General features: G+C 43.1%; 1 protein-coding gene across 8 annotated transcripts in view; it reads left to right on the top strand.

The window, feature by feature from the left end:
* The window catches only part of LOC110522125 (ephrin type-A receptor 7), a 74,375-nt gene extending 62,345 nt beyond the window's left edge, over nucleotides 1-12,030 (top strand). For 2 of the 8 annotated variants that reach the window (XM_021600251.2, XM_021600250.2), the window contains exons 9-17: nucleotides 523-578; nucleotides 2,524-2,649; nucleotides 3,091-3,276; nucleotides 5,046-5,107; nucleotides 5,455-5,664; nucleotides 5,920-6,135; nucleotides 7,700-7,893; nucleotides 8,658-8,813; nucleotides 9,086-12,030. In XM_021600251.2, the coding sequence (XP_021455926.2) occupies nucleotides 523-578; nucleotides 2,524-2,649; nucleotides 3,091-3,276; nucleotides 5,046-5,107; nucleotides 5,455-5,664; nucleotides 5,920-6,135; nucleotides 7,700-7,893; nucleotides 8,658-8,813; nucleotides 9,086-9,200 (1,321 nt within the window). In that variant the 3' untranslated portion in view covers nucleotides 9,201-12,030. Of the gene's footprint in view, nucleotides 1-522; nucleotides 579-2,523; nucleotides 2,650-3,090; nucleotides 3,277-5,045; nucleotides 5,108-5,454; nucleotides 5,665-5,919; nucleotides 6,136-7,699; nucleotides 7,894-8,657; nucleotides 8,818-9,085 lie in introns of those variants that run through there. The other 6 variants (XM_036975676.1, XM_036975675.1, XM_021600256.2 and 3 more) reach the window with 4 other exon arrangements.
* The last annotated feature ends 249 nt before the right edge of the window (nucleotides 12,031-12,279 follow it).

Raw genomic sequence — 12,279 nt, 5'->3', positions numbered from 1 at the left:
CTCCTGTGTGTCAGTCCCCATTACCGCCATTTCCTGGTGCGCTCCTCCAATGATGCTTCATTACTGTTATGGATAGCATTTCATCACAGCATGCCTTACATGGGGGTAGAGCCTTGTACACAAGGAATCTCTATATACATTTGACATATTAACCTGCATGTCAACCATGTGTTACTTGGATGTTTCCCATCCATCCATTTTTCAGTTTGCCAGCAAACACTATTGTATAGTGCAATTAATTACCTGCTTGAGGGTGCATTCAATACATCAGTGTTGCAAATTAATATTACGAGGAATGCTGATCAGTCTTTTGCAGAGAACAGCATGTAGTAGTACCACACGAGGGTACTTTAGTTCAACTTCAGCAGCCACACATTGTTCCCATACCTCTCCGCTGGTACTGTATCTGTATAGACAGCGTCATGGCTTCGCTGCATTAAGATTCGAGCAAAACAGACCATTCTGCCTTCTGCCTCTGCCCAATCAGTTGATTGTGTGTCCCTCTACCTCTCTCCCTGTCAGACACTGTGGCTACAGCAAGGCGGACCAGGAAGGAGACGAGGAGCTGTATTTCCAATGTGAGTCCCTTCTTTCCCCGTCAGCTCACACGCACACATTGAAACACCTCAACTACAGCACGGCCTCGCCGCGACACAGGAAATGGGTCCAACAACAAGGCCCCCCGCGCCGTAATGTTGGATCCCTTTCATTTGATAGGTTTTTATTCGAATGAAAGACAGGAACCCTCGCACGAGCATCTGTTTGGGATTTAATGGACAAATCTGTTGAGATGAGGACATTAGGCCTAGTTCCAAACTGCAAATACATGCGTATGAGATTTGCGAGAGAGCCGTGAGCCAGGGCTGAGCTCAAAGTGATAAGTCTTCATTAAAAATGAAAAACCACCAAACTTTTCAGGCTCTTTCGTATGCTCGGCGTATACTGTTCGTCTCCCGGTGTTCCTCGGAGTAGAGATAGAGATACATTCACTCTATCCTAAGGTTCTCCTTCCACGCTCCTTTAACCGACACACACACACACACCACACCACCCTGTCCTAACGATGCCCCTGGAGATGCAGCCGCAGACATCTGCCCAAGCGAAGCCGTAATGATCTGTTGCTGGAGGCAAACTGACGATTTGGAAACAAAGGTTCAGGGTGTCGGCATGGCCACAGCGGTAGAAAGAGGGCTGTGTTGGCGTTCCACGGTCCTCGGCTGCTAAGTATCTGACAGATCAAGCTGCAGGAAGGCACAGGCCCTCTTGCTAAAAACACTGGGTGATGAAAACACAAACAAGAGCGCTCCGCTGTTGTTGGGCCTAATAGAGGGACTTGCTCTACAATATTAAATGAGGAAACGCTGCCAGGGCGACAGAAGCCAGATAGTGCGTGAATTCAACATGTAGGCTTAATTTGTCCGCGGTGTAGCGCGAGCAGTCGTGATAAGACGTCTCCCTATCAGATCCAGTGACAGCTTGGATGGACGAAGCAATTATAGGAGCGAGTGGAGGAAAATATCAGCTGCCATCGCTGGAGCTCCTAGCTGGAAAACAATGCATAGTGTTTGTTAGTGGATGGGCCAATATGGCTTTCCGGGACGCTAACAGAGGATATTGCAGAATTTTTTTGCATCTGCTTGTCGTTATTGAGCCCGGAGCTGATTAGTAATTTAATTATGGTGTTTTGGTGTGTCTGTTCTCTCCTTGCATGTTATTGTCTTCAGCTATATGCATCTCATTAAATAGCTTGTGGTATGGTAGTTGGCAGGTTATGTTGTAATTAGGGGTGGATTTGATATGAGCAAATTAGGTCAGCGGGAACACACTCATGTACCATAACAGTGTAATTTATGAGTGTGGCGTTATATACATTTCTTTCTCAGACCACGGTCAGCTAAATGCTTATGTTTCTTTGTACTACCCATTTGCCCTACGTGTGCGCGAATAGGTAGGAGTCATTCCAGTATCATTGTGTTACTTCATATTTTACGGCGATACATGATTTGGAACATGTATTCGTTGTACTGATCTAACTGTGATATAACTGCAGTCCCCATTACCCAGGCCGTACGATTCAGGAGGTTAATCAAGCAACAGAAACAACCGTAGGAAAATAACTTACTGTGTATCGTGTCTAACTGGCTCTTCATTCGCTGGCAGAGCTTGATAGACTGAGCTTGCTCCAAACCCCGTTCCGTATAGCAGACAACCTTGGCGGGCAACTCTCATTCTGGGCTGCTCAAATCTTTGTTGGTCCTTTTGTGAGGAGGTTGAGAAGAAAATATAATGACGCTTTCATTTCTATCGGAGGAAAAATTAAAAAAAAGGGAAAAAATAATAAATGTGTGGTATAAGGGTGTTTGCAGAAAGAGCTTTTGACACAGGTGCTTTCCATCAGCTGGCAGTTTAGCAATTCCTTCTGAATGGTTGCCGTTGGTTATGGTGTGTCTGACAAGCGCCCGGTCGGCCCGGCATGCTGTATGCATATTTAATCGTAACAGTAATCCCCTTACCTTTCTACAGTTAAATTTCCAGGCACCAAAACATACATTGACCCTGAAACCTACGAGGACCCGAACAGGGCTGTCCATCAATTTGCCAAGGAGCTGGACGCGTCCTGCATTAAGATTGAGCGAGTTATTGGAGCAGGTGAGTCTGGCTGGTGTCTCCCAGCTCTCTCTGTTTAGTCATACCGTACACTCATACATCACAATGACAGCCACATATTTACACTTTGAATGGGGACACGGTTTATCCTCGCTGTATATTGATAGGGCAATTGCAAAAAGGGGGGGAAAAGTTCATTGCAGTTAATGTGTGGGCCTGCATCTTTTTAAAAGGTACGACAATAGCAAAGATGCTTCACGGCTGATGAATTGCTGCCACATCAGTTTTAGAGATGCAGTCAATGAGAGTATCTATATATCCACAGCTTGAGCAGAACAATATGTTCTACTCCAATTTATTATCTCCTGCAGCACAGCTGTCTTCTCTGAACATACACTAAGCACTTTGTAAAAAAGCATTATTGCTAGTTTTTCTGAAGGTTCATGACCCATGAGTGGTTTTGTCTCTTTGTCCGTCTCACAGGGGAGTTTGGGGAGGTGTGTAGTGGACGGATGAAGCTCCCAGGGAAACGGGACATGTCAGTGGCCATTAAAACCCTGAAGGTGGGCTACTCAGAGAAACAGAGGAGGGACTTCCTGTGTGAGGCCAGCATTATGGGCCAGTTTGACCATCCCAATGTTGTCCATCTGGAGGGAGTGGTGACCAGAGGTAAGGACTGCATTCTCTCTCAAACACACACACACACACACACACACACACACACACACACACACACACACACACACACACACACCTACAACTGCAGCAAGAAAGTAAAGCAAGTGCACTCAAAGACCATTCTTAATATGTACATACACTATATATACAAAAGTATGTGGACTCCCTTTCAAATTAGTGGATTGGGCTAGTTCAGCCACATCCATTGCTGACAGGTGTATGTATACACAGCCATGCAATCTCCATAGACAAACATTGGCAGTAGAATGGCCTTATTGAAGAGCTCAGTGTCTTTCAACATGGCACCCATCAAAGGATGCTACCTTTCCAACAAGTCAGTTTGTCAAATTTGTCAAATTCTTGTGGCTGAATGGAAGCAAGTCTCCGCAGCAATATATAGTGGAAAGCCTTCCCAGAAGAGTGGAGGCTGTTATAGCATCAAAGGGGGACCTACTCCATATTAATGCCCATGATCTTGGAATGGGATGTTCAACGAGCAGGTGTGCACATACTTTTTTTTTTCTAGACCAAAAGTATTAATAATGGACTTGCTTCCATTCAGCCACAAGCGCATTAGTGAGGTCAGGCACTGATCTTGGCCGATTAGGCCCGGCTCACAGTCTGCATTCCAATTCACCCTAAAGGTGTTTGATGAGGTCAGGGCTCTGTGCATGCCAGTCAAGTTCTTCCACACCAATCCCGACAAACCATTTCTGTATGGACCTTGCTTTGTGCATGGGGGCATTGTCATGCTGAAAGAGGAAAGGGCCTTCACCAAACCAAGCACAGAATCGTCTAGAATGTCATTGTATTCTGTAGCATTAAAATGTCCCTTCACTGGAGCTAAGGGACTTAGCCCAAAACATGAAAAACAGCCCAAGGCCATTATTCCTCCTCCACCAAACTTTACAGTAGGCACTACGCATAGAGGCAGGTAGTGTTCTCCTGGCATCCACCAAACCTAGATTTGTTCGTTGGACTGCCAGATGGTGAAGCATGATACACCACTTCAGATGTTTCCACTGCTCCAGAGTCCAATAGCAGCGACCTTTACACCCCTCCAGCTGACGCTTGGCATTGCGCATGGTGAACTTAGGCTTGTGTGCGGGTGCTTAGCCATGGAAACCCATTTCATGAAGCTCCCAACAAAAAGTTATTGTGCTGTCTTTGCTTCCAAAGGAAGTTTTACACGCTACTCGATTCAGCACTCGGCGGTCCCGTTCTGTGAGCTTGTGTGGGCCTACCACTTTGCGGCTGAGCCGTTGTTGCTCCTAAATGTTTCCACTTCGCAATAATAACACTTACAGTTGACCGGGGCAGCTCAGAAATCTGCCCTGCTAGACGAACCGACTTGTTGGAAAGGTGGCATCCTATGACAGTGGCACGTTGAAAGTCACCGAGCTCTTCAGTAAGGCCATTCTGCTGCCAATGTTTGTCTATGGAGATTGCATGGCTGCGTGCTCAGTTTTCTACAGCTGCCGGCGACGGGTGTGGATGAGACAGCCAAATCCGCAAATTTGAAGGGGTGACCCCAAACTTTTGTACATGTAGTGTTTCTGATAAAGTTAGGCTTGCTCCCTGGTTTATATTGTCTCATTTAGACAGCCTAATATAAGGAACAGATATTAACACTTAATTACAAACCAATGAAGGAAATGGTTCAATATAACACTAAAGGTTGAAATGTAATTTAGCAAGCCGTTAATAAACCATTTGTTGTTGTTGTTGTCAAATAATGGATGTGTCACCCTTGTTTTCAGGCAAACCGGTGATGATTGTGATTGAATATATGGAAAACTGCTCGTTAGATGCTTTTCTCAGGGTGAGTACCTTTCAACGTGTTCAATGCTCCCGAGTGGAGCAGCGGCACTGCGTCTCAGTGCAACAGGCGTCACTATTGTCCCTGGTTTGAATCCAGGCTGTATCACATCCGGCCGTCATTCGGGTTTGCCCGGAGTAGCCTGTCACTGTTCTTAACTGACCTGCCTAGTTAAATAAAAGGTTCAATGTAAAAAAAAAAATAATCTCCCTTACCAACTCCCTTACCAGTTATGTGTAATACAGTATGTTTGCATTAAGAGTTCCTTATTCTATAAATAATACCACTGCAATGCCTTTGTGAACTGAGCAGATTTTGCTTAGCTGACTGTTTTCCTCTGTTGTGTACAGAAACACGATGGTCAGTTCACAGTGATCCAGTTAGTGGGGATGCTGCGGGGCATAGCAGCGGGGATGAGATATCTCTCCGACATGGGGTATGTCCATCGAGATCTGGCTGCACGAAACGTACTTGTCAACAGCAATCTCGTATGTAAAGTGTCTGACTTCGGCCTGTCAAGAGTGATCGATGACGATCCCGAGGCTGTCTACACAACAACGGTGAGTCAATTAAACCAGCCCCGTATTGCTTTCCCTGCCTAGACTCCCTGAGCTCTCTCTGAACACTCAAATCAAGCCAACAGCCAGTGCATGGGAATGGAGTATAAACTACGCATGCATGCCCATGCATGTCTGGGCCTAGTTATTCAATATGCAAGGCCTGCAGTCTCTTTGGTGAAGTTTTAGCTTTGAACTTTTGGAAGTTTTGCTGACCCTGTGTGCGAAGTTGTAACTCTATTCTAATTGATGTTTTAGGGGAAGATGCAGGATATAATGAATTTGATCTTTACTCCAGCCACTGACCTGCATTTTACTGAACAGGGTGGAAAAATACCTGTTCGATGGACAGCAATGGAAGCCATCCAGTACCGTAAATTCACTTCCGCTAGTGATGTGTGGAGTTATGGCATTGTCATGTGGGAGGTCATGTCCTATGGGGAACGGCCTTACTGGGACATGTCCAATCAAGACGTGAGTTGCTCTGTTACACAAAGTCAATCATTCACCAACTACATGTCAGGTTTCGCATGTTACTCAGAGACTGGCAATCGTATTACAGAATGAACAGAATTAGCTGAATTCTTAGGACTGATTTAAACGTGAGACACAATTACTATTTAGAGTTGAATGAGGAGGATTGCTAGGTATTAATTCATTCTGTTTTAATCCGAGATTGATATTCATCAAATGCTTTTATATGATAATATTAAGAAACAGACTGGATACTTGGCATACAAAATACTTTTTGGACTTCAAAACTGCTTTTAACCTTTATACTGAGTTATGATAATTGAACCTTATTTGTCAGAGTTCAATAATGCCAGAGCTATCTAGTTAGTCATGTAGAACTTTCAGTTTTAGCTGCGGCCGTTGCTTTGTTTCAGGCTAAATTGGAACAGATGAACATCGCAAATCTGTTCACCGTGCTGATCGTAAAAGTGGCTTTAGAGGGGTTTGGTCGCCGATTTGAAAGTCAGTAACGGTGATACTTAAGTTGGAAAAAAGGGTTTAAGTTGCCGCTGTTTGCAAGTACTTGTCTGAAAGATGCTCCAGTGGTAGTTTTCTCCCGTGGCGAAGTTAAAGAGGACATAATCCAGTAGGACAAACAGTCTTCTCCTCAGCAGAAAGACTAAAGAGGATTATATTACGCTCAGCTCCTCCTAATGGGAAGCCTGCTGATTGAACAATCAGCTGTTAGAAATGCTAGACATGATTGGTTATGGAAGAAGCGTGCTTGACAGGCATCAATGTCAGAGATTACAGTTCCTCTGTCAAGATGTTGGCAAACCACTCCTTTGACACGTTTTCTTCCGTAGCTCAGTCTTGTTTGAATAGCCCTGACAGGAATAACAGATGAACATGTGCAGAAAATAAACAAACTCACATTCCCCGAAATAGAGGAAGAGACGGTTGAGTCTCAAATCAAAGGTGCCCATTGCCCCTAATGTTTAAAGTTCTCACGCCATTGACTTTCAATGGACTTTGTTTTTAGCTATTGACACAGAGTGAGAATAGATGTAGCTTGAAGATATGCAACTTTGTGTATTTTCATTATTCATTAGACCTGTGTAAATGCAGTCTATTGATGAGACAAAGAGTACAAACAATATGAAGGATGCATCTAAGGGAAAACAGAGCCACTGTTTGCTTAATTAATTACAATCAGGTCTATTTGTATAGTATGACAGGCATGGGCAGGTGTTCTAGAGACCCATCTCTGTACCAGACAGGGCCACTAGATGCTACTCTCAATATCTCCTCATTTGGGTCTTGTTTCTCTGGGTCCTTGGGTCTCACCATCATCTTAACAAGCTGAGACTGAGTGATCACATCTGGTTAGGCCTGTTCCTTCTCAAAGCACCACTTCTGTAAATAGGGAACCACACAAGACTTGTACCGACACTTCCTGTTTACAAACATCTTGATTAGAGAATGAAATGGAAATGAACTGTAGTGAATGGTGACTTGTGTTAATGTGGTGGTAATCGTAGTGGTAATAGCCCTTAAAGACTTGCCTGTGTTTTGGTTTTCCCAGGTGATAAAGGCCATAGAGGAGGGGTACCGCCTCCCTGCTCCCATGGACTGCCCTCCAGGCCTGCACCAGCTAATGCTGGACTGCTGGCAGAAAGACAGGGCCGATCGTCCCAAATTTGATCAAATAGTTGGCATCCTTGATAAGATGATTCGCAATCCCAATACCTTGAAAACCCCGGTGGGAACCTGCACGAGGTAAGGAAAGCTTGTCTCATTAAACCCTGTAACTGAGCACTACACAACTCCAATGGAATAAATTAGCATATTCAGTTAGAACATTTGACCAAAGTAGCTGTAAGACTATGGAAGTATGTATTGCTTCTTCATATTTCTTTACTATGGAGCTACATTAGTGGACAATCCAAAGCATCCAGGGGTTGATTTATCCACAGGAGTTCACAGATGAAAGATAAATCCCGGAGAATCAATAAGCCAAAGCAGCTTCCATGGCTTTATGGTCAATAGCAGGGCTTTTAAATCAATCCCTGTAATGAGTTCCTGGGGTTTTTAAGTGCTGTGGGAACTCTGGAACCCTCTGGGACATTTGTCAAATTAATTCTATTTACATTCAGAACACAATCTCCCTGGGTGAGATTGACAGTGTAACCCCCCCCCCCCCCCAAAAAAAAATAACTGTTAGAAAGTGCTTCCATTTTTTAAGGCAATTTTGTGGAGGTTTGAAGTAAAATTACCATCCATATGATGTTGAGGGTTTTTGATAGTTACTTAGCACACACATTTGTTTGAAAAAGAGGATCAGATGGCACTGGCACTTTTGAATTTGACATCGATTGAAATTTTCAAAATGTGTTAATTTCTTTTTCACATGCAATTTACTGTTACCACGGGATGTCTTTGGCTGTCTTTTGTGTCTTGCTCCCGGCTCAGTTTGTGTTTGTTATGGGAATGTTTCAGTTTTCGCATGAGACGTTAATGGCTTCCTCTTGCTCATCCAACAGACCGATTAGTCCCCTGTTAGATCAGAGCACACCAGACTTCACTACTTTCCGCTCGGTTGGGGAGTGGCTGGAGGCCATCAAGATGGAGAGATACAGAGACAACTTCACCGCCGCTGGCTACAGCTCACTGGACTCTGTGGCCAGGATGTCAATCGAGTAAGGAACCTGAACTTTAAAACACGTGTGGAGGTCAAATCCAAAATTGCCAGTTCTGGAGAGTTGTTATATCATTCTTTTCTCAGTCAATATCCTTGGACGTGGCAGTACTGCATTTTTATTTCATCATTGTGATTCATAAACAAGCCTGTCATGTTTTCAGATCTATTTCTCCGTTAATGAAATACCTGGTGCTGCTATACGCCATGGTATGTTTTGAGCCTCTCTGTTGTCCACTGCTGTGATTTATCATTGGCCGTCTTGTCTTGCAGGGATGTGATGAGCTTGGGGATCAGTTTAGTGGGCCATCAGAAGAAGATCATGAGCAGCATACAGACTATGAGAGCCCAGATGCTGCATCTCCATGGCACAGGAATCCAGGTGTGATGACAGACTACAGTGCCCCCTGTGGACGGGCTATCTAGAGCAGCACTAAGGCAAAACCTCCCAGGATAATCATTGAAAATCATGTGACGTGACGTGACGTCGTCTCCTATCTGACTATTTTTTTTCACGGATGTTTCGGAATGAAATAATTCCTGTGATCCTTGGCGAAGGATTTGAACCCCTCTTTAGAACGGGTACTAAAGGAGAGAATGACAGAATACTACCTGAACATGATGCCGAACTTCAAACGCTCTGAGGAACTCTCAACAACATATCAAATAGAGATGGAGCTTTGGAAAACGAGTTTGATACGTATTAACTTGTTCTTTTAACCTCGTGAATGATTTTATTTGTGCACCATGAAAATGGATTTCACTTTTTTTTAAAAAGGAAAAAGAAAGAAGATTTCAAACAATTTGTTTATTCCCCTTGCGGTGTTTTTTTCAGTATTTTCTTTACTAGTTTGTTCATTTTGTTAGTGTCAGGAGCCACAGTGATATGGTGTGGTACGTACAGTAGTCTTTCATTTTTTTTTTCCCCTTACAATTTTTTTCTTCTTTTTTTTCTATTTTGGACTTGACAACAGGGTAAACGCTCCCATCCAAAAGGATGAGTATGGTGTCTGAACATTTTGGTGGAGACGATTTCGAGGTACTTTGACCAGTTTGTCTTGAGACACTACTGGCTGTTTTAACTGTTTGCAGTGAGTTGTGTTTTTTTCTTCCTGATGTTTTTGAAGTGAACAACGGTATGCTGCACCTCAGATAAGTGACTTCGGAGATAGTAGTGTTCTCTCGGTCGTTTGAAGCTTACAGGAGTGCTTTGCTGTACGCATTTGCCTGAACACAGATGCTCCCATTTTGTGATGGAAAATCAGATTTCAAATTTGTATGTTGAAATTTTGAAACAGTATGACACCAATCATTCAAGTTGATTTGAGATTGATCACAACTTTTATATGTAATATCAAGCATCAAAGTGGCAACATTCTTTACATGTTCATGTTTACCACATGAATCATTTGATCCTATTGTCCAATGTGCTTTCAATCAGAACTTTGATTTCCGTTGTTGAATTCATCAATTGAACGTTTCCACAGATTGCTCTACAGAAGGATTGTATTGAAACTTCATGAGATGACTCGATCCACTGCAAATGGTGTTGCCATTGAAATGCCCCCCCCCCCCCCCCCCCCCCCCTTCAAATGGTATTTGTTTCGTATTTTAGTGAATACGGTGGTTGAGGGTGAATCTAGGAAATGCTGTGTACGCACTTTCTAGAAGTAATAATGCCTTAAAATGTGTTAGACTAATGTATTGACATTCTTTTTAGGCTATTCAATGGCAATGTTTTTTTGCAGTTCAGTGAGACAGGTCTTGTGTCTGAATGGAAAGGTTCCCCATTTTCTTTGTGGTAACATTTCATGCAGGTTGACGTTTATTGTTACGAATCTTTCCCTGGAGGCAGAACTGAGCAGTTTCCGCTAGATGGGCCAGCTGCAAAATCCAAATTGACTATATCGTAAAAATTCATGAAAACAAACATTCGCTTTTTGGTCTTAAATTAAGGTACGGGTTAGACATTAGGGTTAGCAGTGTGGTTAAAGGAAAGAAAAGGGAAAGGGGGATACCTAGTCAGTTGTACAACTGAATGCCTTCAACTGGAATGTGTCTTCTGCATTTAACCCAACCCCTCAATGCTAGGGTTAAGGTTAGAGTTTAGGTTTAAAATCAGGTTTTATGACTTTGTGGTTGTGCAAGCTAGTGACCACCCTGCAGAGCTGCCTCCAAGGCAAGACTCATGAAAGTAAATGCCAACCTGCTCCATTCATCCTGAACTTGAAAATCATGCACACTTGCGTATGTTGAATTTCACGATTGATGATTGACACAGTCAATGTAGGGTAGAAGATTGACCAAACAAAGCAATAATTAGTCCAGGTAGAAATGGTCCTACTCAGAGATTTGAAGGTGCTAGGTTTTACAGAAATGCCTGTTGTGCTGGGATAATATACCGGTATACTTAAGTTATCAAATCATGAAATAGTAATGCCACTTACGAAATGGTATCCCCGAATATGCTAATGACTTAATAACAAGGTCACAGTGTATGACTATATTTGGAACATATGGCTGTGACCGTGGGGTGAAATGACATTCAAGCAGCAGAGAGGCACACGCATTAGTCATGACATCATCCCCACCATTGCACCGCACTTAGTTTGAAGGCCTTCAGTTTGGCATGAGGTACTTACAGCATCTAATAACCCAATATCATGATATATAGAAAATCCTGATACTCCTTATTACGATGATCATACTGTGAAAATCACTTACCGTCCCAGCCCTAGCCATTCAGGAGAGCCAGGCAAACAGTATGGGTGATGTAACATGCATAAAAGTGTTTCCATGCCCCCCCCCCCCCGCCCCCCCACCCCACCCTTTTTTTTTACTTCCCTGCCCCTTTGTATGCTAATCAGGACACAGAGATTAGGAATGGGCTCTGCAAAGATGTGCTAAAAAGCCAACCTAATGGTGCCATCAGTCTTCACCTTTTACAACAAAATGAATGTTATCATAAATGTCTTCAGCATTGTATTATTCTCTGACGAATGGTTGGTTCACTCATTTCTTTCTCATTAAAAGTAAGGAAAATATAGATATTTCCAACTGCAGTTGTGTAAAAAAAAAAATAGGGGGAGGTTTCACAGTATTTTGAACATACAGTACCAGTCAAAAGTTTGGACACGCCTAGTCATTCAAGGGTTTTTCTTTATTTTTACTATTTTCTACATTGTAGAATAATAGTGAAGACATCAAAACTATGGAAAAACACATATGGAATCATGTAGTAACCGAAGAAGCGTTAAACAACAGTTTAGATTTTAGATTCTTAAAAGTAGCCACCCTTTGCCTTTGACAGCGTTGCAGACTCTAGGCATTCTCTCAACCAGCTTCACCTGGAATGCTTTTCTAACAGTTTTGAAGGATTTCCCACATATGCTGAGCACTTGGCTGCTTTTCCTTCCCTCTGCGGTCCAACTCATCCCAAACCATCTCAATTGCTGAGGCTGGTAACT

This window comes from Oncorhynchus mykiss, chromosome 4 (genome assembly GCF_013265735.2).
Source record: "Oncorhynchus mykiss isolate Arlee chromosome 4, USDA_OmykA_1.1, whole genome shotgun sequence".
Lineage (NCBI taxonomy): Eukaryota > Metazoa > Chordata > Actinopteri > Salmoniformes > Salmonidae > Oncorhynchus > Oncorhynchus mykiss.
The sequence above is the reverse complement of the archived record's forward strand: the minus strand, read 5'-3'. Positions and strand labels throughout refer to the sequence as shown.